Source organism: Heptranchias perlo, chromosome 9, assembly GCF_035084215.1.
Source record: "Heptranchias perlo isolate sHepPer1 chromosome 9, sHepPer1.hap1, whole genome shotgun sequence".
NCBI classification, from domain to species: domain Eukaryota; kingdom Metazoa; phylum Chordata; class Chondrichthyes; order Hexanchiformes; family Hexanchidae; genus Heptranchias; species Heptranchias perlo.
The window spans coordinates 43,300,717-43,324,867 of record NC_090333.1 but is presented as its reverse complement, the minus strand read 5'-3'; the positions used below and the strand labels follow the sequence as shown (position 1 = coordinate 43,324,867).

Sequence of the window (24,151 nt, the reverse complement as noted above, 5' to 3'; positions counted from 1 at the left end):
AAATGTAATTAGCACCAAACCCATTTTCGTTTTGAGCAGGTGAAGGGGTGAGAGCTGCTTTGCTGAGGTTAAATGCTGTGACTGTAAACTTTTCAGAGAGTTGTTAACCGTTTAAAAATTACGCATGCTATGTATTTTCTCAGGATCCCACCTTCAACTGTATGATTAAAGGATTATAGGCTGCAATTTCAATCAGAAAAATGTGAAGCAATTGGCATTTGCACATAATCTAACAGCTAAGGGAGAGAATTCAGGCAGGGCGGATGTAGCGAGGGGACCCACTTTAAACAAGATGTATACCTGATTAACACTATAACAGTTTGTTTTTCCACAAAACACAGAACTAAACATATATCATATTGAAGTTGGAAAATAGAGCCTGACAGCAGGACAGATTTATTTCCCTGTTTGGAGAAATAAAGCTCTCAGTCGAATTCTATCCTAAGCAACTCCTCTCATCACTCCACCAATTTTAAAACATTATTCTATTACTTGAATTTTCACCTCCAAAAAGATATTATTGAGAAACGTATGTGAAGAGCCATAGTGTAGAGCACAAGGCTTAAAAGAATAGGGGAAAAAATCATGTAGTACTTTGGACCTTCCAGGCTTTTGAAAATGTATTTTACATTTTTTAGGAGAATACATAAATAGTTACAGAATTTCTTAAAGTAAAAACAGCTCTGCACTGGTTACGGTTATCAACAAACAGGGATTGTAAATAACAAGCAATAGTAACCTTGCAAACCTACGCACAGCTATCAATTCAAACATTGTTAAAGTATATTTACAGTTTTATTAAACCAGATGTTAGACATATAGCCCACATCCTACAAAGAGTCTGGTTATAGATTTTGTGTTCTAGTGCTGGTCAGACTAGTTCCCTCTGGCCCCATCTGCTGGCAAATATTAATCATGCAGAAGAGCAGTAGGATTACAACAGTCAGGTCATCAGCGGTTCCCAAGATCCCATTGAATGTTTCAGGAAACTCATCAAGAGGGGAAGTGAGGCAAATGATGGCTCCAAAGGAACAAATTGCAACCCTCAAACAGAAGATCCACACTAATCCGGCTATTGTGAAAAGCCCTCTGAAAGCCAGTTGGAGTAACAGGGGCATGTCAAAGACATAATCTGCAAACTGAACAAACGGACAAGAAATTAAAGGGGGAGGAGAATGATCAGAACACGAAATACAATGAACATAGATAAGAACATGGAATTCTGAGAGACTGGATGGTGCAGAGTTCATGGACCATACAGCTCAAAGACCTGGGGCTCAATTTTAAAAGGGCGGTGGGATGGCAGCGGGGGAGTCAATGGGCGCGCGGCAAACCTGGATAATAAAAACTTACCTTTCCCCACGTGATCGTGACTGAATTGGTGGCCCTTAACATGGCTTCCAGGTTTACCGTCTGAAAGCTGCGCAGTGGGTGGACTGCGCACCCACATAACCAGGCTGTCAGCTGGAGCATCTACATTTAAAGGGCCATTGCTCCAATGGATTTTGCTGGAGCAAAGAGCAAGGAGACCCAATGGAGCAGCACAGGGGCAAGGCTGTTCCAAGATTTAACGATGCCTCACGTCAGGTGCTACTGGCTGGGGCGAGGAGAAGGAGGAAGTTATTTTATCCGGCCGACAGGAGGAAGTGCCCTGCTTCTGCCACCAAGAAGGCCTGGCTCGAGGTGGCAGAGGAGGTCACCAGCATCAGCAACATATCCCGCACCTGGGTCCAGTGCGGGAAGTGTTTCAATGACCTAACTGGGTCAGCAAAAGTGAGTACACTTACTTATTCTCCTGAATTCCGTGGTGCACATCAACCCCCCCCCAACTCATTCTGCACTGCCAAGACTACTCCATCACATCACTCCTCTCACCCTCTTAAGGTTCATCCTCAACTTACCTTCACTTCCTGAGCACTTCCTCATCACCCCATTTGTGACCCCACCACTACCACTTACCCCAATCCTGATCCAATGTGATGTCTGTCTGATACTCACCCTCTGGTGCACCTCTTTCACAGTCAGCCTCACCCAAAGAAATGCATTCATCGGTTGGCCACTTCACCATCACTCATTCACACGGCTGTAGTTTCTCCCCTTGCAGGAGAAGAGAGTGCGAAATGCACGAGAGAGGGCGAGGACCAGAGGGGGCCACAACAAATAGTGGTCATCACAGACATGGAGCAGGAGGCTCTGGAGATCAGCTGTACCCTCGAGTGCCTGTCCGTCGGGGACACCGAGGTTGGCACCCCACAAACGTCTAGTGACACAACTTTAACATTCATCACATACAACATGAATTGATGTTAATGATTGGCATGTTGAACACCTCAGTATGCTCATCGGAACATGACACATCTGTGATGATGCTTAATATTGCCTTCTGTTCTCTTACAGGCCTTTCAATGACCGCAGTGATGGCAGAGGATGATTCCTCAGAGGAGCTCCCGGCCTCTGAGGGCGCACTGTCACATAGTAGCGAGTCATCCACCAGCGTAAATACTCACATCTTGGTAGGTCCTAGTAGTCAGTTAGTTGGGTTGGCACCTGGTGAGTCACCACACACAAGTAAGCACAAGCAAACACTGGTGGTAGGGGCAGCTGCGGAGAGTCTGCGTCGGTGGGAGCACTCCTCTCCAGGCTCTGCTCAGCCGGACACAGATGCTGAACCCTGGGGCCATCCTTTAAAAGGAGAACAATCGAGGGACAGCAGCACATTTGTGAGGTACTGGAACAGGTGCCATGCACACAGTCCACAATAAACACAGACATTAAATACAAGAGTAAAGATGTGATGATGAATTGATAGAAAACATTGGTTAAGCTACAGTTATAGAAAAGACATTAAAGCCAAACAGCGTACAACGTAGATTCACCAGGATGATGCCAGAGAGGGAAACTATAGCTGTGAGGAGAAACTTAAGATACTTTTTTTTTATTCGTTCATGGGATGTGGGCATCGCTGACAAGGCCAGCATTTATTGCCCATCCCTAATTGCACTTGAGAAGGTGGTGGTGAGCCGCCTTCTTGAACCGCTGCAGTCCATGTGGTGAAGGTTCTTTCACAGTGCTGTTAGGTAGGAAGTTCCAGGATTTTGACCCAGCGACGATGAAGGAACGGTGATATATTTGCAAGTCGGGATGGTGTGTGACTTGGAGGGGAACGTGCAGGTGGTGTTGTACTGGGGCTATTTCCACTGGAGCAGAGAAGGCTAAGAGAATATTTAATAGAGGTTTATAAAATTATGAAGAGTTTTGATAGAGGGAATAGGAAAAGATTATTTCCTCTGATTGGTCAGTTGTGAAGCAGACGTGCAAGAGGGCAGAAATATTAATTTGCTCCTGGCAGTGTGATATTCATATAAGCACTTGCACTCCCATTGCCTTCAATGAGAGAACAAAGTATTAGTGTATGCTGACTCCATCAGTGAATTACCTAACAAAAGAACACAGTTTCCAACCCAAATCAAACAAAGCCAAAACATGCTAAAATAAGATGCATTATAAAAATGGTGCACATTTTCATTATTGTTTGTTTTTATCTTGTTATACAATTTTAAGAATTTATACAGAATCTCAGGGAAATCGAAGATGGTCCCTGTTTGATTTGCCCTAATTCTTATGATTTACCCTAATTCACATAATTAGATCTCATCTGACAATAATCTTGTGGTGTTCCTTCCTCATTCCCAATAGAATCTGCTTTCTCACAGTTGGGCTGATTTTTGTATATCACACTTACTGTTCGAGGCTGTCCAGAGAAGCGCTTGTTGTAGTCTCTAATATCTCGGACAATCTGCCGGCCCTGCTTTTCCTGCTGGTTCTCACAGAATAGACTATAGAGTAGGCTCACCTGAAATGAAAAGAGAAAAAGGTTGGTTTGTCCTGTTTTGTTCTTTTTAATAGAGGTTCATATTCAGAGGTATAATTACTGTCTATTCCTGTTAATTTATCATCCCTTAATTTGATTTACTGGATAATTTGAATTCGAATTGCACTAAAAAAGCTCCAGTATTGTTTTAGTCCAGCTGCTTAATTCAAATTACTGGATAATTCAAATATTTTTAGCACAAAAAAGACTTCAAATTAATAGGAACTGAATGAATTAGCATAACATTCGGGTTTGCAAACATAACTCTTTCTTTTGCTCATGCTCATCATTGACTATTACTGAACCGATGTAGATATCATAATTAAACACAAGGAAGCAACCTCACACAGTAAAGGTTGATCTCCAAGCTTCACTAGAAAAATGTTTGTCAAATTTCTATCAGTTTTTGGCTAAAGATTTTTCTTGATCTGGTCAGGAGCTGTTTCATCTATAAAGCGTTTCTGGGTTGAACAATTGGTCCCTCTTCTCCAGTCTGGATTCTCCTGTATATATGGTCAATGAAGGAAAAAATCAAGGATATGGGGACAAAGATGGCTGCTTTGTATGCTTTTAAATTTAATACTTGTATTATGGGCTCAGTGAAGACACTATACCATCCCATTCTGCTTCTTCACATTCAAATAGCAAAGATGTTCCTGGATCCACTAGGAATATCTCTACTAATTAAGCATTAGAAGGTGACACAGAAGATGATGATAATTATGTCAATAAGAACTAACATGACAACTGTTTCCTGTCCAGTGTCACCTCAGAATTTTCTGGTCAATCATTATTTAGTCCTCTATGAACTTTTTCTCATTCCCAGTCACATACATGGAAGATACCAGCCACCATGTCTCCCTCAGAAGCCTATAATTCATGTTCATTAATTTTCCAAGTATCCTCTTTGGATCCTTGAGGGTAGGAGCTGGTTTAGCCATCATATTCAGTATTGCCATTGATCTAGAATGGGTCCTTTCACCAAACCTCTGATATCACAGCAAATTAGTCACTTACTTGGCATAACGTTTCTTTTGAATGGCATGTGGTCTTTTCCTAGCAGATATGTATCTTCCAATATTGTGTTCAGGCAGGCCTTGTAGGAGCCAACTAACCATCTGTCAGCATGACTTAGTGGCAGCATCTAAGTCGGAAGGTTGTAGGTTCAAGCCCAACTCCAGGGACTTGAGCACATAATGTAGGTTGAGACTTCAGTGCAGTACTGAAGGAGTGCTGCATGGTCAGATAAACTGTCATTCTGATGAGGAGTTAAACTGAGGCCTCTCTCTTAAGGTGGAGGTAAAAGACCTCAGCTTGATTAATTTTTGAAGGACTTGCAAACTTATCGATTGAAAGTGGATAAGTTTGACTGTCAATTAAAGTCATTTAAAGAAGAGATTTGAACTTGTAGGCGAGCCAATTAATTTTATTGGGGCTTTCGCTGGTTTCTCACCATAACTCCAGTGGGAGTCCAATGGAATCCACTGCAAAACATCAAGGATCCAGTTGCATCAGGTACCCACTGTTTCTGGGCAGCCATGTAAGGAACAGAACTTCAGCCTGCATCTTACAAGGCAAATGATGTCAAAGGCAGGGAGTCCCTACGCTGGGAGTTCCCACTTCCCCAGTTCAGTCGGCACCTGGCATAGGACTGGATGCTGACTGAGATGAGGTATACTGGCCTCTAAAGGGCTAGAAGTAAGCTCCAGCAAGGAGAAGTGGCCTGGACCATGGTGCTACTTGAATAAGCGTAGGGGAGTTCTCCTGGTGTCCAGGACAACTTTTATCCCTCAACCAACACCACAAAAAATATATTAACTGATCAATTATATCATTGCTGTTTGCGGGACCTTCCTGTGTACAAATTGGCCGCCACATTTGCCTACAAAACAAATTGACTACACTTCAGAAGTACTTCATTGCCTGTGAAGCACTTTGGGGTGAAAGGCACTATACAGATGAAAGCTCTTTCTTTCTTCTTTCTTTAATCTAGGATTTGCAACTAAGTTGAGAAGGGTTACCAAATCCTTTCCAAAAGGGATAAATGCTGGAGTATCATCTGGCAGTTTTAATAGCAAAAGCCAGTGAAGCCATGTTTCTTCCAATCACTGGTGAATCACAGGCACATATGGCACTCGTGTTCAGTTTACTCTCTTAGTTTGGTTCAACTAAGGATAATAAGGTACATTCACTGGGAACTTCCTCGGGAATTCTCCCACCGTAACTTCAGCAGAAGTGCTGTGGAATCCCTAGAAAAATTATGTAAATGAGTGACGAACCCCCGATGAGATTCACTCCAGTGTCTCTGCTGTCTCTTTGAACATTGCACATGTAAATAGTTTACCAGATAAGTTGGAGCCCCGAAACATGGAGCCATTTCCTGTGCCAACTTCTCAGCAGCAAATTACCTGTTGTGCGCCTGGTGGGGAATATCTTTACCCATTTGGAGAAGAAGTCAATAAATATCAATAAGTAACAATTACCCTTTGTGAATCAGGGAAAGGGACCAACAAACTCTATCTCCAGGTACTCTCATGGAGCGTGGGTTTTATAGCAACCCTTAACTTTGTTGGAGCCTGTTGTGATGCTTTTGAAACTCGGCATATATATCAAGACTTTACTTAACCAATTGCATCTTTTCTCATACCCAGTCAATAAGCTTGTTGGCAGGGCAGAGTCATAGCAACGTTTTTGCTGATGTGGATGCGGTCTAACAATTTTGATGTGCAGCCAGGAGGAGCAAGACAGCTCCTCCCAATTCCATAGCACTCCTGAGGGTTCGTTGCCGGATGCAATCAGCCTCCCTCCCGTCTCCCCACCTTTCCTGGCACTTAGCAGAGGCTGCTGACAGAGAGGCAAGTGACCCGAAGAACTTTCCTGCAGAACTGCGAGCTGCCCATGGAGGCGGGATAGGCCCAAATTCAGGCACATGTTGCAACCGCATCTCCGCCTTTGTTCCTGAAACCAGGTGCTGACGAATTTCTATCCCCGTATATTTAATAATCACAATCAGTAACAATGATACAAGCCAGCAACTGCATTGGCACCTTGCCTTCCATATCTCTCTCTCCACAAAATGTTCTGGGCTATATGTTATGAGAGAAGTCACAAATCCATCATGCAACATCCTGGTTCCTCATGTTGGGCACATATGTATGTTTTCACTCAATTCAAATTTAAACAACGTTCTAAGTTCAATTAGGTTGAAGTCAATATTAATGTTAAGTCAATTCATATTTTCTTTGCAATGAAATCTACTCACAAGATTTCATATTGTCTGAAACATACCTTTTGTCTGCAAAGAGGACAGCTCACAGCTCCTAACCAAGAACCATGTCTCCAGTATGCAATCAAACATGGTCCTGTTAGTAGAAGAACACAAGAAAATAAAATGACTGAATGACAGTGTTAGTACACTGCCCTTTCACTTCTAGAACCTGGGTGTAAAACCAGGCCAGGCTGATGGGATGAAAGAGTCAGATGAAATGAGCTTGGGCAACCTCAACCTTGTTCCAAAGAGGTTTGAGTCAACAGCATTAAAAAAAAGGTCCATAACTTGGCACATCCTAGCACTAAGACCATAATTATACTATAACTTTTGTTTCAATGCAAAATGGTTTTGGGTGCACATTGATGCAAAAGTAGCAGTATAACTCAGGAGTCAGCTAGAGTTATTTGGGCCCATCTAGTAGGTAGCCTCATACCGCTTGTTCACACTGGTGTAAAGTAGCCACAGTCCACTGCAGAGCCAAATCATAGAAGTGCCTAAGAAGTCAGTTGGAGCTCCTGGGAACTTACTTTTGACTCTTCAAAATTAGGAGAGAAATATCTGTTCCACCCATACTTCCATACATTAAAGTTTAACGTCTCTGGGGTTGGAAGTCTGCATCTGTATCCATTATTGAGCTCAGTATGAGCTCATAGTATAACTCAGGTCTGCTGGACAAATGTAAGGAGTCTTACAACACCAGGTTATAGTCCAACAGCTTTATTTAAAATCACAAGCTTTCGGAGGCTTCCTCCTTCGTCAGGTGAGTGTGGGATTCCCTGAAAGGTACCGCATATATAGTTAGAGAACAATGCCTGGTGATTACAGATAATCTTTCCAACTGCCTGTTATCAAGGCAATCAAAGGAGTTGAATAGTGTTCAGACAGAGAGACATTACATACAAGACTACTGAATATACAAACGGTCAGAACCCAAAGACAGAGAGACAGAGAGAGAGAAACATCCGAAAGGAAGAGAAAGAGAGAGAATGACCAGTTGTATTAAAAACAGATAACTTTTTTTCGCTGGTGGGGTTACGTGTCGCGTGACATGAACCCAAGATCCCGGTTGAGGCCGTCCTCATGGGTGCGGAACTTGGCTATCAATTTCTGCTTGACGATTTTGCGTTGTCGTGTGTCTCGAAGGCCGCCTTGGAGAACGCTTACCCGAAGATCGGTGGCTGAATGTCCTTGACTGCTGAAGTGTTCCCCGACTGGGAGGGAACCCTCCTGTCTGGCGATTGTTGCGCGGTGTCCGTTAATCCGTTGTCGCAGTGTCTGCATGGTCTCGCCGATATACCATGCTCCGGGGCATCCTTTCCTGCAACGTATGAGGTAGACAACATTGGCCGAGTCGCAGGAGTATGAACCATGTACCTGGTGGGTGGTGTCCTCTCGTGTGATGGTGGTATCTGTGTCGATGATCTGGCATGTCTTGCAGAGGTTGCTGTGGCAGGGTTGTGTGGTGTCGTGGACGCTGTTCTCCTGCAAGCTGGGTAATTTGCTGCGAACGATGGTCTGTTTGATGTTAGGTGGCTGTTTGAAGGCGAGTAGTGGAGGCTTGGGGATGGCCTTAGCGAGGTGTTCGTCGTCTATGCATAGACCTCCTCAGAAGACAAACACGGGACACAACCAACAGAGTACCCTTCGTCGTCCAGTACTTTCCCGGAGCAGAGAAAATACGCCATGTTCTTCGCAGCCTTCAACATGTCATCGATGACGACGAACACCTCGCTAAGGCCATCCCCACACCTCCACTACTCGCCTTCAAACAGCCACCCAACCTCAAACAGACCATCGTTCGCAGCAAATTACCCAGCTTGCAGGAGAACAGCGTCCACGACACCATACAACCCTGCCACAGCAACCTCTGCAAGACATGCCAGATCATCGACACAGATACCACCCTCACACGAGAGGACACCACCCACCAGGTACATGGTTCTTACTCCTGTGACTTGGCCAACGTTGTCTACCTCATACGTTGCAGGAAAGGATGCCCCGGAGCATGGTACATTGGCGAGACCATACAGACACTGCGACAACGGATTAACGGACACCGCGCAACAATCGCCAGACAGGAGGGTTCCCTCCCAGTCGGGGAACACTTCAGCAGTCAAGGACATTCAGCCACCGATCTTCGGGTAAGCGTTCTCCAAGGCGGCCTTCGAGACACATGACAACGCAAAATCGTCGAGCAGAAATTGATAGCCAAGTTCCGCACCCATGAGGACGGCCTCAACCGGGACCTTGGGTTCATGTCACGCTACACGTAACCCCACCAGCGAAAAAAAGTTATCTGTTTTTAATACAACTGGTCATTCTCTCTCTTTCTCTTCCTTTCAGATGTTTCTCTCTCTCTCTCTCTCTCTCTCTGTGTCTTTGGGTTCTGACCGTTTGTATATTCAGTAGTCTTGTATGTAATGTCTCTCTGTCTGAACACTATTCAACTCCTTTGATTGCCTTGATAACGGGCAGTTGGAAAGATTATCTGTAATCACCAGGCATTGTTCTCTGACTATATATGCGGAACTTTTCAGGGAATCCCACACTCACCTGACGAAGGAGGAAGCCTCCGAAAGCTTGTGATTTTAAATAAAGCTGTTGGACTATAACCTGGTGTTGTAAGACTCCTTACATTTGTCCACCCCAGTCCATCACCGGCCTCTCCACATCAGGTCTGCTGGCTGAGACCAGTATTTTTTTTCTCTAGCATTAATGTGAATGACACTGCATTTATTACCCATCTGCATTATGAGTCAAGCATGTAATGTGGACTAAAATCACGTGTAGACCAGACTGCAGAGGGATGGCAAGACCCCTTCCCTGAAGGACATTAATAAACTAGTTGGGCTTTTCTGACAATCCAGCAGCTTTCATAGTCATTTTTTGTAATGCTTTATTGAATTCAATTTATGATGTGATTTGAACTTATGACTAGTAAATTGCTAGTCCCCTCCACTGCGGCACCTATAACTTATTTCAAATGAGTTAACTTTTGCTTTAAAGTAGCGCAAACAGCAATTTATGTGAACGTGTTGCTAAATTGCACAAAAGGGAATTAACCCCACGAGTTGAAAATAAATGGATTCTGATTGGTTGTCTGTATTCGTCTTTTGGAATTTTACTTGCATAAATGCTCGAATCTTTCTTAAAATAGATCAAGAGAAATTGTTTATTGTCATTGGAGGGTGTCCTTGGTTATGACACATAGAAAGATAAATTGTAGTAAGAATAATAGAGTGACTTAGTAATGTGATCACGTGATATTTTTAGAAACATAGAAACAGAAAATAGGAGCAGGAGTAGGCCATTCGGCCCTTCGAGCCTGCTCTGCCATTCAATATGATCATAGCTGATCCTCTATCTCAATACCATATTCCCGCTCTCTCCCCATACCCCTTGATGCCTTTTGTGTCCTTTGTGTCTTTAAATTATTTATCTGTCACAAAGGCCTGTTGCCAGGTACTTTGGAAGTAGAAACCCATTAACTTGTGCTGTTCATGCGATACTTTGGCTCTCAATTTCATGGATGTCCACAGTGCGGTTATATTGCTATTATAGTGTCAGAAAATAGCACTGTTCACCAGTAGGTGGAGTAGCACAGAAAATATCCTGTGTAAGTTCACTTGCATACCAGCAGGTGTTAGTTCCGGGATAATACACGTGTAAAACGAATGTAAGCAGCCGGACCCTCAGGAAATTTGAGTGCCATAATTCTGTGACTGTATAAAAGTATTCTGCAGATTCCTGTCTTCAGCACAACCCTAGGAGACTGACAGCTATGGTTGAGGCAAGTGTTTTCTTTCTCAGTTCTGTTCAAATCTCTCCACTCCATCTCTAACCCACATCTTTATTCAGTGTTCTCTAACAGTTTATACAAAATTCTACGTATTTTCAATTATTCAGGCAGATAGTAATGTCATGCAATTTACTTTTTATTAATAGTGAAAGATAATGTATAATACGCAATGATATTTAAAGCATTGCAAAGCTTTGCAATGAATATATTAAAATTATGCACTGTGTTACAGCTTTGAAAACTATTAACATTTTCAGGTAATTTGTGGGTTTTGATTCTTTGAATAAATCTTCTCTCTGTAATCGAAGAAGATTAATCCAATTTGCACCAGTGAAAGGCCCACAAGGATGATGTAGTGAGTGCTGTGGATGGGCAGTAGTGTGTAATAAAACTGATTTACTCTGTGAGTTCAGATGACATCATAAGTCAAAAGAGAGAAGCCTGAGTGATTTATTAGGGTATTCTGACCCCAAGAATAAATTACAATCTTATGCTCACTCTCTAATACGTCTGTTTTAAAATGCATGCTTCAGTTTTAATAACATGAAAATAACAGTTAAAAGCATAGCTGAAATGACAATGAATGAAAGTATAAACAGCTATTGGCATCATTAGAGAATAATATGGTAGCACAACCAACTGGAAGTACAGAAAAGCAATGATTATTTTTCAGTATTAAAGCACAACTGTAAAGAGATTTTGAGCCTAATACCTAGGTAGAATCACTGCAGCATCACCTTTGGGTATCTTGTAGCAGCTAGGTCAAGAGTGGCATTGGACTGCCTGATGGCTCAGTGGGTAATTATATGAACCAGTATGGAACTGAGACAGTTGAAAGCTCCAAGGTCCATGCCCAGATAGTACTGTGTTAGCTGATCCCTTCCAGATGGGCAGTTTGGGTACTATGTGGGGAAAAAATCAGTTTGGTCTCTTTACCCAATTGTTACCTGTGATGCCCATCAGTTGGATAGGCTGCTAACGATCACTATCCAATCTCACCCAAAGAATGGCTAGAGTACGGTATCAAAGGGCTGTTGATGCCAACAGAACTATGATCTTTAGAAGAGAAGCAAGTGGAGAAACTTTTTGTCCCACCCTACTTGCTTATGCTGGGATATGTACCTAAGTGGCCCTACTTGATATATGATAGTGAACGTTGGTAGGGCTGTTTGAACATGGGGGGAGTCAAAGCTGAGCCTGATCCTGTCTTTGGCCAATATCCAAACACATGTGGTTTCCAGTGGAAGATATTGGATAGCAAACAGGAGCAAGTACCTTGGCAGACTCAGTACTCACTGGGTATCGAACCTAGGACCTTCCTGGTGTACGGTACACCATATAGTGAACTTATCTACTGGGAGAAGGAATGCATTAGTTGTTTTAAATCTTTTCATAATGGTGCAGTGTGGCAGACCACAAATGAACTAAGAGCTGAGGGTGGTTGGATTTGGCTTCATACCCACAGTATTCTACACACCAAGTGAATGCCAAATGCTTTAATTTCAAAGAGATATTGGGAGAAACAAGAGGAGGTTGTAAACCTACCCACTTGAACAGATATGTTGCATACCATTAGTAGATCTAATTAGGAAGGAGAAAAATTGAAAAAAAGAAGCCTTACCCTAAAAAAGTACAAGATGAGAAAAAAAAAATGGGATAAGGCCTATTGTCGGGCGCTAGTAGCGCGGTCCGCTATTAACCCATGACCGATAGTCCCTACGCAGGCAGCATGTGAATTTCGTGCTGCCTGCTAATTAGCATGATAGCTCCGTGCAGCCTCTCAGCAGCGCAGGTACTGCCATGGTTACCTTCACAGCCATAGGCAATGCTGTCCTTACCCTGCTCTGAGGCTGTACCAGTTGACACATCTTCATCACGGCCTCCTTGGTGAACCTCAGCCATTGGATGCATTGCTCTTTGCTCATGTTGAGGTAAGAGAATTGGTCCCAGAAGGCCCTCATTGAATATGGCCTCCTACTCAGTCCCCTGCGCCTCCTCCTCCTTCCTCTCCTCGCAGCTTGACCTGCTGTGCGTGGCCTATCTGCATGCTCCCAGTCATGCTCAATGCCCAGTAGAAGCCCTAGCAGACTACCTATGGTTGCCAGGAATGTTGTTCAACCACGGCTGTAACTTTCTGAACCGTAAGACAGCACCTGTCAAACCACTCTCAAATGTACTCTAGCAAGTCTCAGTAACCATAGAGAGCTTCAAAAAAACACTTCCTATTCCACCAGCAGCCAGAAGCAATAATCCAGCAACTAACCTGCAACTCCTGCATGGTCCCTTTAAATAGCGCTGATGGAGGGGGGAGGGGTCCTCCAAGCACTCTAAGATATGTTCAGCTGTGCATGGTTAAGAGTGTGAGTTGATTTGAGCAATAAGGTCCAAAATGGTGTCTATTACTTTAAATCAGCGTTGCACACTGATTGCATGCATTTTCTCCCTACTTTACATGCTGCCAGCATTCGGTATTTGCACATGCGATAATACCTATACCAAGACGGCGTCCGGCACACGTCATGCTGAAAACATGCATGCGCAGCCAAGATGCCATCTTGGCACTTCGGGAGGCTGTGTAGCACCGAAACAACGGGCGCTACACGGCCCAATTTCTAGCCCTACATCCCAGTGCAGAGCAGTGTGAGCACCTTCACATGATCAAACTTACCACAAAACATGTGGGTGCAGTTGGTTTCCACAGGAAAAGTGGGCATCTGGAGACAAACTGGACAGTGCAGGTCACTATGGAAGTGAGACTTTGAACGGGTTTTCAATTCCTGGAACAAAACATAACAAATATTTCATCATTGTTAAGCATCAATTTTATCATGTGCTTATCTTAAAAATTTTGAAAGGGTATCTTCCATTGACTAGTAACAATGGATTGTTGTAAATACAATGGTTATGATACTTAAAGATTAGATTTGAAATGACCTATAAATATGGATTTTTTAAAACTCCACTTTCCTTTACGTTAAACATCACTAAACTAAATAAAGCTGGTTAATGTAAATACATTTATTTCCCTTAGATGACTTTAGTTGATATAAAATGTTGACTGCCCTAAGTACCTGTTATAAAATTGAATATTTTTCTGCATAAGATATTTTGACCCGAAACTTATTTGGCACTTTTGAAAAATTTCTACCTTAAAATGAGTGCACCATTATTTTTGTTGGTGTATTCAGGAGCATGACCCATTTCTGCCAGGTTTCTGCCTGATAATGGCAGTGCTGTAGTTTGAAACGAGATCTGGATCCCCCCTTGTGTGCGCTCGCTGATGCTGCTAAGAGTACATTACCATAAATTATAATGAGGAGCAATGGAGTCCCCAATCCCATGACTTACATTCCCATTGCACCAAGAGTAACTTAGAATGAAATAAAAGAGGTGTACCTGTTGCCAATATTGTCTGATACTGGCAAAAGGACTTTACTTTGGAACCTGCAGCTTGAAGAAACATGAAACAGAAATTGCTGGAGTTATAGAAGACCTTTTAAAGCATTTTCTTTGTCTTGCATCAGCATATAGCTGCACTTCTGATAGCCTGAGAGTTTCTGAAAGCACTGGAAAATGTTTTGTAAGAGGTTCTGAATGTCAGGTATGGAATTCCCAATGGCCATTCCCTTGTTTGAAGTTTTAATGGAGGAGGAAGAGCACTGCAGGATGGAAGAAAAGAGAGTGAGGCAGCATTTCTGGAGGTTTTGCCCACTAAGATACTGCCCTAGTCAAAGTATTTACAATCCCATGAAGGCGTTAGTGAGGAGCTCTGTGTTAGGAGAGTGTGCTTCACCAAAGAAGCAATAACGTAACTATGTCAACTACCACATAAAGACATGTGGCTAAGGTCATCTACCCAGACAGCTCTGCCTGTGACTGTGATGACTGTACTCAATTTTTACATCACTGGCTCATTTCAAGGATCCATGGGTAATCTGTGCAATATTACCCAAAGTAACTGACACTTTTAAATTCATCCAGCTTGGCATGGCCAGCAAGGCAGCAGTGTGTTAGGGCCGTCCATTTTCATCACATTGCTGGGTTCCCCAAAGTGCAGGGTGAAGTAGATGGCACGCACTTAATATTGTGAGCTCCTACTGTTAACCCCCTCAACGTTCTTAATAGAAAGGAGTATCACTTGCTGAGTTTAAGTCCAGTAATCGCTTTGTAAAGATTCTCCAGACTCCAAAGTAAAACACTTCTGCAAGTATTAGCTGATGCTGGCAACAGGTACTTTTCTTTTATTACATCGAGAATTACCTTGGTGCGATGGGAGCACTAATCGCATGATCTGGATCATCCGACACTGATCCAGATCATTTCCATATATTACAATGAGCTTGTAATCAGCATCAGCACATGCATTGTCAACTCAGGCTGACCTAGCTATTCAGAACCTTGGTATACTACTCAATCCTGAGTTAAGCTTCCTCTCACATCTGATGCGTTACTGAGACTGCTTTCTTTCAACCCTGATACATCATTTGGTATCAGCAGTTTTGGAAACAGAAGAGCATGGAGTCCAGAATGAGTGTGACTGGATACAAAGAAACCTTCACGTGAATGCCAGATTTGCTGGAAGTTGCCACGATGGATTCCAGAGATACATCAGAGCTGATGGGTGGAAAATGGTTGGTAAAGAAAGCACTGGAGAATTTCAGACTTTAAATGATAAAGGCAGGATTAGGGTTTTGGTGACTTACAAGAGAGTTTTTGGAGTGGAGTTTTTGCTGTGCAACTGGACCTTGCCCCTGACATCCTGAGAGCTTGAGAGACCACCAGGGAATTCTTCAACCATCACAAAGTAAGAGGATCGGAGGTTACAACTGTGGGATGACTGCCAGGCAGCAACATGATAGAGCCAAACAGTTTTATCAAGTTGCTGGGTTCTTCATAGTGCAGGTTGCTATAGATAACTCTCTCATAGCATTGTGAGCTCTCACAGTAAACCCCATAAACTTTCTGAATAGAAAGGGTTCCACTCACTAAATATACAGATTCTGTGTGCCCAGATGCAAAGAATCCTGCACGAGAAGGTCAGATTTGCTAGAAGTTGTCATGATGCTTTTGTCCTCAGGGATTCTGCCCTCCCTGATCTCTCTAAGGAAGAATCTGAAGTAACCAGATGGCTTGTGGGTGACAAAGTGTATCTGCTGCTGCCATGAATAAAGGTCCCTCTGCGAGTTGCAAGTACAGCAGCTAACGAATACTATAACAAGGCACATGCTTCTAACAAGAGTTGCAATTGAAAGAACTATAAGAGTCTTAAAGGGGCACTTTCACTGCCTTGATAGATCAGGAGAGGGTCTGCAATATGCTCCCAAGTGTGTATCCTGTATAGTCGTAATTTACTGTGCCCTACACAACTTCACAGTCCAAAAAAGCCTTGACACGGAGATTCCTGGAGATTTGGTGCCAGCAGCTTTGGAAGCAGAGGAGCATGGAGGGGAGCATCAAAAGGACCAGCATTTGGAGAATTCCTCAGTAACAACTACGGGGGTGTCAGAACTCAAATAATTAATCCTTTGTTTAAGTGTCTCACTTAGTCACCACTATCACTACTCAATTACATCTACCTTCAGTTCAAGTCCACATCTTTCCATTGAAAACACATCTAAGAACATCAGATCTTTCAGACCTTATGAGAGCCTACAATTCCTAACATGATCCATGAATAAATGAGCAAGAAATAAGTGCACCCACTCTTTTATTATCAACTAAACAAAGATCAACATTAGCCATCCTCCTCCTTCTTCACACTGTTATTCCCCTGGGATTCTAAACATGCTTTTCTTTCTCTTTTTCTCGTGCTTCTCTTTGGTGCAACCTGAGGGCCAGTATCAAGAGAGGTGGATGGCTGTTCCTGAGTGACGTGGCCCTCCTTTAATGACAGGTTGGTCCTAAGAAAGATCAATAGTAAGCTGCATCTCTGGTGCTTCTGCCTAGGCATTCTGGTCTCACCTACGTGCCACATGCATGATGCTCTGAGGGGATAGGCTGGATGCTGGTGAATGGCAGTCTCGTGCAGGTTCACTCCAGCTGGTTCCATTCTACTGAGCCCTGCATCTTTTTATCCACAGATCAGCAAGATGGCTGTTCTAATAGCTGCTTCCAGATCCTGAAAACCCTGAGAGACAGATGCCTATATCCCACACCTGAATGTCTGAAAGCCAATGCACAGGTTTCAGTCTATCCTGCCCCTGCTGCCTCCAGGGCTGCGGACTGTGCTTCTATGGAGGAGAAGACTATTACTGTCCCACAGATCTTGCCACCTCCCAAGGCTAAAGTGGAGTGCTTGTCTACAGCTCTGTGGCTAGCTCTTGAAAGGGAGTCAGCTGTCTAATGTCAGATATGCCCCCACTCGTCACCTGTCTTCCATGGGTATTGTGCATATGTTTTTCTTGTAACAAGATTGAGTGCATTAGGTGAAGTCCAAATTTGAAGGATGTCTCCCAGGTGGCAACAGACAGCTACTGCAGTAGATCTGCTGCTATCACCCTATTACATTACAGTAGGGGAAGGAGTTTTAGGATTTTGTATGTAAAAGTCAACACATAATTTAACAAAGAGTTAATGAACCCCTGAACCCACAGTGCAGTGATAATTAGACTTCTGCAGCAAGTCATATTAGAAGGTGAACTGTGTGCTGGTGGCCAAGAAAGAGAAGGGAGTGGCCTGTCTGTTACTTTTCCCACCTTTGTCAGGTCATTAAACTTGTCCCGGCACTGGTCCACAGTGCCGGGGGTAAGAGAGACGGCACTCATAGCCACTGCCACCTCCCTCCACATGGTTCTGAACACTGTTTTCTGAGGTTGCACCCCATGAACACCCTGCAATCTTTCTCTCTGCTGCATTTCAACCAGAAGTATCCGAGGTCAGACTCATTGAAGTTTTGGGCTCTTCTTTTCTCTATCCTTCAAATTGCCTGCTCCTCCAGTAGAAAACATTCTTTGGAAGTGTCCTGAAATCTCAGGTGAGCCATTAACTACCACTAACTGACATTACATTTAGTTTGGAAGAAGGTTCATCATTTACCTGCTGCTCTCCCAGCCTGCTGCTTGTATAAGTGAGTGCTGATTTTTAAAGGCTGCACCTAAGTCATGTAATGTAGGAAACTAACAGCAGCTGTTCCTCTTGAAACATTGGTAATCAATGTCCGAAAGTAAAGACTGAGTTCAGTGTACTTTGTGATTAGATAAATCTCAATGTGAGGAAATAAAAATGCACTCACTGAATAATTCTTGTAATAGTTGTCCCTTGTCTGGCCCATGCATTGATTGTTCAGACCTTTTGCTTTTCTGTTGTCCTTGGTTTGATCTAATCTGAAGGACAAAGGTGAAATAAGGTCAGCTTTGTACGGAGTATGCTTACTGATTCAATTAGCAAAAAAGCTCAAACCAAAGCTTTTATTTATAATTGCAATTTTATTTCAAATTTGAAATGAAACCTTCAAGACTTTTTTCTTTAATTTCTCAGATTAAAATTAGACCAATGCTTCCTGTCCTAAGTGAGGTATAACTAGCCCAGGTTCACAACACTCTCCTTCCATCTCCCATTCAGTCCGGGTAGAAATATTATAGAGGTGGGACTGACATGGCAAACAATTTATACAGTAAGTTGAATTAATGTTTCATCAATAACATGAGGTTACATCACCATTTCTGCTTCTCGGCATTAAGAATATAAATGCACCATTTTTCTGGGGTTTCTGTGGCTCTTCCTCTAAAGTTAGGGTGGACAAGCAGGAGAACTTTTGTGGAAATTCACCCTCTGTATATTTAACTGGACTCAGTAAAATGGCATTTAATAGAATTTCTACAGTACAAAGAACATTCTTTCATATTGCTATTATCACTGGAAGTGGCCTTTCCAGCAGCCTGAAAGTAGTGACCAAACATTAGAGATAGTAACAATATTTACAAACATCGACTTCTGCTATTTAATTTTCATTATCAATCTATATTGAAATTTTGTAATCATTAGTTGAAACTTTGTCAGAAGGTTGTAGGTTCAAGCCCCACTCCAGAGACTTGAGCACAAAATCTAGGCTAGCACTCCAGTGCAGTACTGAGTGAGTGCTCCACTGTCGAAGGTGCCATCCTTTCGATGAGACATTAAACCGTGGCCCCATCTGCCCTCTCGGATTGATGTAAAAGATCCCATGAGGCTATTTTGAAAATGAGCAAGGGAGTTCTCCCAGCATCTTATCCAACATTTATAACTCAACCGACATCATTAACACAGATTATCGGTTTGTTTATCTCAATGCTGTTTGTGGGACCTGGTGTGAGCAAATTGGCTGCTGCATTTCCCTACATGACAACAGTGTCCAGACTTCAAAAGTACCTCATTGGCTGTGAAGCACTTTGGGACTTCACAAGGTTCTGAAAGGTGCTATATAAATACAAGTTTTCTCTTTAGATGTTAGCAGTCTGGAGTTCATGGTCTCCAGACCTGATGACATCGCACAAAAAAGGAAGCAATTCGGAACTTTCACTTATTTTACTTTTGATTTCTACCAGGTATTGTTTTCTTCTATAGGTCAACTGTATCTTTAAAAAGTAGCTCCATCTCCCCCTACTCTATCCTGATCTTAACTGGAAAATACTAACAGTAATGCCAGTGATGATATCATGCACAAGCCCAAATAAACCAAATTTCATTTACAGCTTCTAGGTTTTGTTAGTATACTGCAACCCAGTAAAACTTCATCATGTAATGCCTGCAATAGCGTAGAAACCTCAGTTAGTAACTGCAGATTGCTCCTAAATTATTAATGAACTACGACTCATGTGATTTGTTACAAATCAAATGCGTCATCTTGGAATTCTTTCAGTGTGGAACTTTTTACCGGTTAAAAGCCAAAACATCAAGTGACTTTCGGATTTACAAACTGGTATATCATTAACTCATTTCCTCCACTGCGATACAAATCACTCAACACACTAAGGAACATTGGCTGGAGTGAGAAAGGCACTAAGTGCGGTCTTTGATAGTGAAGAAGCTAACACTGCTGCTTGATACATGAGCCCATATTATTTAGAAAGGTCTTAATTTCACCCCTGATCTATACCGAGTAAGCTGATCTCAGTGGTCATGTACTACAATTGACCCCAGCACCCCTCGGCTAGGAAGAGAAAAAGCAGTCAGGGTTCCTGCTCCTCATTGATACCCGTTGACTCTTTTAAAACGTCTAGATCTGTGCTGGAAAGCATTCATGTATCCATGTCAGGTGAACATAGAATTGTGCTCAGGTGTGAATTTGCCTGTTTCCCCTTTTCTCTCCGTGATCAAATAGCTGGCCAACACTCACTGTCCAGGGTAATATATGATGAATGGCCACTTACCAAGGTACGAGAGGAATGTCTGTGCCTGTGATACCATACCCTAGCATTAGACAATGCTTCCAGAGGTGGGGAGAAAATTGTGAGGTTGGGGTGGGGAAAACACCATTCATTATCCTGAGGATTATTTTAGGCAGATATACAGGGGGTGGGGGGTGGGTGGGGGCGGGGGTGAAATTCAACTTCGGTGAGAGCACAAAACGGGCGGTAACAAATCGGCCGCCCGTTATACACCTCGTCTGATTTTCCTTTCCATTGACTTCACGGTGAAGGAAAATCAGGCAAGGTATGTAACGGGCAGCCGATCCAATCCTGTCAGATTCCTGCTGGGCGGGTGAGATCAAAATGACCCCTAAAACTGAATTGTGGAATATGATCCCAAAATTCTAAGAAAAATTTTGAAATCCAATGAAATAAAAAGGAATTTAGCTTATTCAGTCACCTTGAGGCAGTGGGCTTGGTCACAGAACTTTATTCAGAGCTGCTTTTCAACCGTATGTTGATTTTTAAGGAAAGGGACACTCAGAATGTGCTCAGAAACACCAAGGAGTGCCACTGAAACCTGTTTGCACATCTCTGGAGGGGTCTGAACTATGTGTTCTCATTTCCCTCGAGTCTGCAGTGTGCACCCTTATGTCCCTATAGTCTTGGTTGTGTATCACATAGATAGACCTGATCTTAGTGACATCAATCCATAGCAACTAGAAGCTAAAGTGAAAACAATTCAAATGTTGCAGGATTGCACTTCACAAGAGAAGCTTTTCACACAACCTCTGGGTATTTTCTGTTATTCTGTGTGCTCTGTACGCTTTCGTAAGGAGTTCAGAGGCATTAGTTTACACCTATGGGATTCAAATTAAAGGAAGCAAAGGTTTGCAATAGATGGTGACTTTACATCAGAACAGTATAAAAAGGCAAGTATCAGCCAGCAGGAGTTAGTGACAGGTATATCCTTACAATAGAATTTGGCACTATCCATTGCAAGGCATTACATGATACTCAGCCAGAATGCAACAGACAGCACTTAGCAGTAAACAGAAGGTATTACAGTATATTTGAAAGACTGTTTGATAACTCTTAGATTGCAGCCACACTCCCAGCTCAATCTCAATGCTAGCAACAGACCTTTTATATTACGTGAATGGTGATACAAGTCATGTTTCAAAATAAATTATAATACAATTGACACCTGTGCAAGACAGTAAAATATTGTGGGGTGTGGGGGATTATGATAACATAATAAACTATGAGAGCGAAGCAAGAAAATTGCTATGTTATCTATTTTTCCTTGTGGAATTTTAAATTATTATTTGTCTAAGAAGGATGCAACACAGTCTTACCTGGAGCGGGTGGTTGCACCACAAACATTTGCATTCATTCCCCCTCTGACAGTCTTCCACACCAGTCAGTGCACCCAAAGTGGATGATTTGACTACTTATCTTTAGATGTTGGGAGACCTTTTGGAAAGAAAAATGGCAATCGCCATCCAAGAGATTGGGATACAATAGCAGGACTTTAAAAGGGAAAAATGGGTGGGTTGGGGGATGGGGTCAAAATTACTTTTTTTTGGAAGCGGGCAGACATCCCGGCTGGAACCTGCACATTTTTGAATAAGACTCAGGCAATCTGTGTGCGTGCACACATCAGTCACTAGGAAGTCCCGTCCCCCTTAAATCCGGCGGGCCGATAATTAAAGGGGCAAATATGCCACATTGGGGTAATTAAGGTAGTTTATTTTTTGTGTATTGGACACTTAAAAACATTTTAACATTACCCGGGCAGCTTACCCATGGCGTTTGATTCACGCCTGGTAAAACCAGGTGGGAAGGGCCGGATCATTGAAAAATAGACTAAATAAATTAAATAAAATTACATTTCCCATTGTAAAAAAAGTAAATAAACATATCTTAAAAACGATGTTGCCTGGACCCCCCCTCCTGGTCTCCGATGTCCAATATCTCCACACCGATCCCGATGTCCGACGTCTCCACTTTGATCCCGATGTCTGATGTCTCCACTCTGATCTTTGTTCCTCCCCCGCCCCCCCCCCCCCATCTCTATCCTAACTGCCGATGAGGTCTCTCTTTCTCTCTGCCCCCCCCCCCATTCTCGGATGTGGAGCACCTGTCGGGAGCCAGCCTGTCAATCAGGCTAGCTGTCGGGCGCAAAACCTGGAAGAGGCTTTGATTGGCCTCATTAGGGTCGCGATCTTCCCTTCCGGGTTTCGCACTCGTAAATCAACCCCACCGGACTCTTCCCGCCGGCATATTAAAATCCTGCCCAATCTCTCAGGTCTGCAGGATCTGACTAATACCATCAGGTCTGCCCTCCCACCAATCAAGGAACACTCAGATTCAGCACCTAGCACAAGAACCAGTGACATCCACAGCCCTCAGGTATCACCTCAGCGCACCACCAATATAGGTTTAAGAACAGAAGAGAGGCACTAGGGGTAGGCATGGTGGTACTAAGAAGCACTTGCTGTAAACATATATATGCACAGTAAAACCAGTTTTTAATATGAAGTCCAGTGTTCTGAAATAAATCTGATAGTATTTGCAAGGATGTTTGGACAGCAGGTTGCAACAGAACACAGAGTTCTTACTGAACAGTTACCTCTTTAAGCAGAGCTTTTCTGAGACATCATCAAGAGAGCAGCACGGTCTGTGGTTGCTCTTCTCCTTTGGTGTAGCCTTATCCTGTGTGCCTCTCTTATTTTCTCTTCCTCTGTTCTGATTCTACCTCCATAATAAGGACATACGAATGTCATGGTAAAGGCTCTGTGATAGAAGAGTGGGCAGAAAAATATTTCCCTTCCAGCTTTCCAGCTGAAGGTGTCAGCCTTGGCTGATTCTCGCTTCTGAGTCAGAAGGTTGTGGATTCAAATACCACTCCAGTCTTGAGCACATAATCTAGGCTGGCACTTCATTACAATACTGAGGGATTGCTGTGCTGTTGTCGGTGCCATCTTTCAGATGAGACATTAAACCGAGGCCCCCTGCCCTCTCAGGTGGACGTTATAGATCCCACGGCACTATTCGAAGAAGATCCGGGGAGTTCTCCCAGTGTCCTGGCCAACATTTATCCATCAACCAACATCACTAAAACAGATTATCTGGTCATTAGCACGTTGTTGTTTGTGGGACCTTGCTGTGCACAAATTGGCTGCTGTGTTTCCTACGTTTCAAAAGTACTTCATTTGTAAAGCGCTTTGGGATGTCCTGAGGTTGTGAAAGGCGCTGTATCAATGCAAATCTTTCTTTCTTTTGTAGGGTGAGGTGGGGAAGCAGCAAGACGATATAGAAATTACACCAAAATGGCACAGCATGATACCTAGTATACAATTGCCATTGGCACCTATACACAACAAACTCAGTTAAAAAGTACATTAAAACACACCACTGAACAAGGAAGCTAGCAGAATAAACTTGACCTTACATGAAATCAGGAAGATTCAGTAAAAATTTTAGCAACATAGAAAAGTGATATCCAGCACAAAGCATAATAAGGAATTGTGTCACTATATGCTCTACTTTCCATCTGATATAATTACTTCTAACATAATAATTACTCTCAGTTCTTACCTTGTTGCTTTACTGCTGGGACAGAAGTAGTGTTGCGGAAACATCCTGGAGGGGTGTGCGTGTGTGTTAGGACAATGAACACAGTTCACTTGTACTGCCTGATAATATTGTGATGTGTTATTCTTCAGAATTCAAATGACAAACCACATCATTTTAGTTAAACATTAACAAAACATAACAACTAATTAAATTAATCATTTAAACTAACACATTCAAAATACCAGTGTCCTTTTCCTATGGATGTTTTGAATTGGAAACACTTTAAAATTTCTCATTCTACA

At 42.8% G+C, this 24,151-nt stretch overlaps 1 protein-coding gene across 1 annotated transcript; it reads right to left on the bottom strand.

Annotated features, from left to right (window-relative positions):
• Positions 1-23,946, bottom strand: LOC137325002 (E3 ubiquitin-protein ligase RNF170-like). The gene is made up of 6 exons (XM_067989700.1): positions 23,871-23,946; positions 18,173-18,263; positions 13,610-13,718; positions 7,160-7,233; positions 3,743-3,853; positions 1-1,139 (listed from the first exon to the last, which is right to left on the bottom strand). The coding sequence occupies exons 1-6, from the start codon at positions 23,912-23,914 to the stop codon at positions 846-848; spliced, it is 723 nt and encodes a 240-aa protein (XP_067845801.1). The 5' UTR covers positions 23,915-23,946; the 3' UTR covers positions 1-845.
• Between the last annotated feature and the right edge of the window lie 205 nt (positions 23,947-24,151).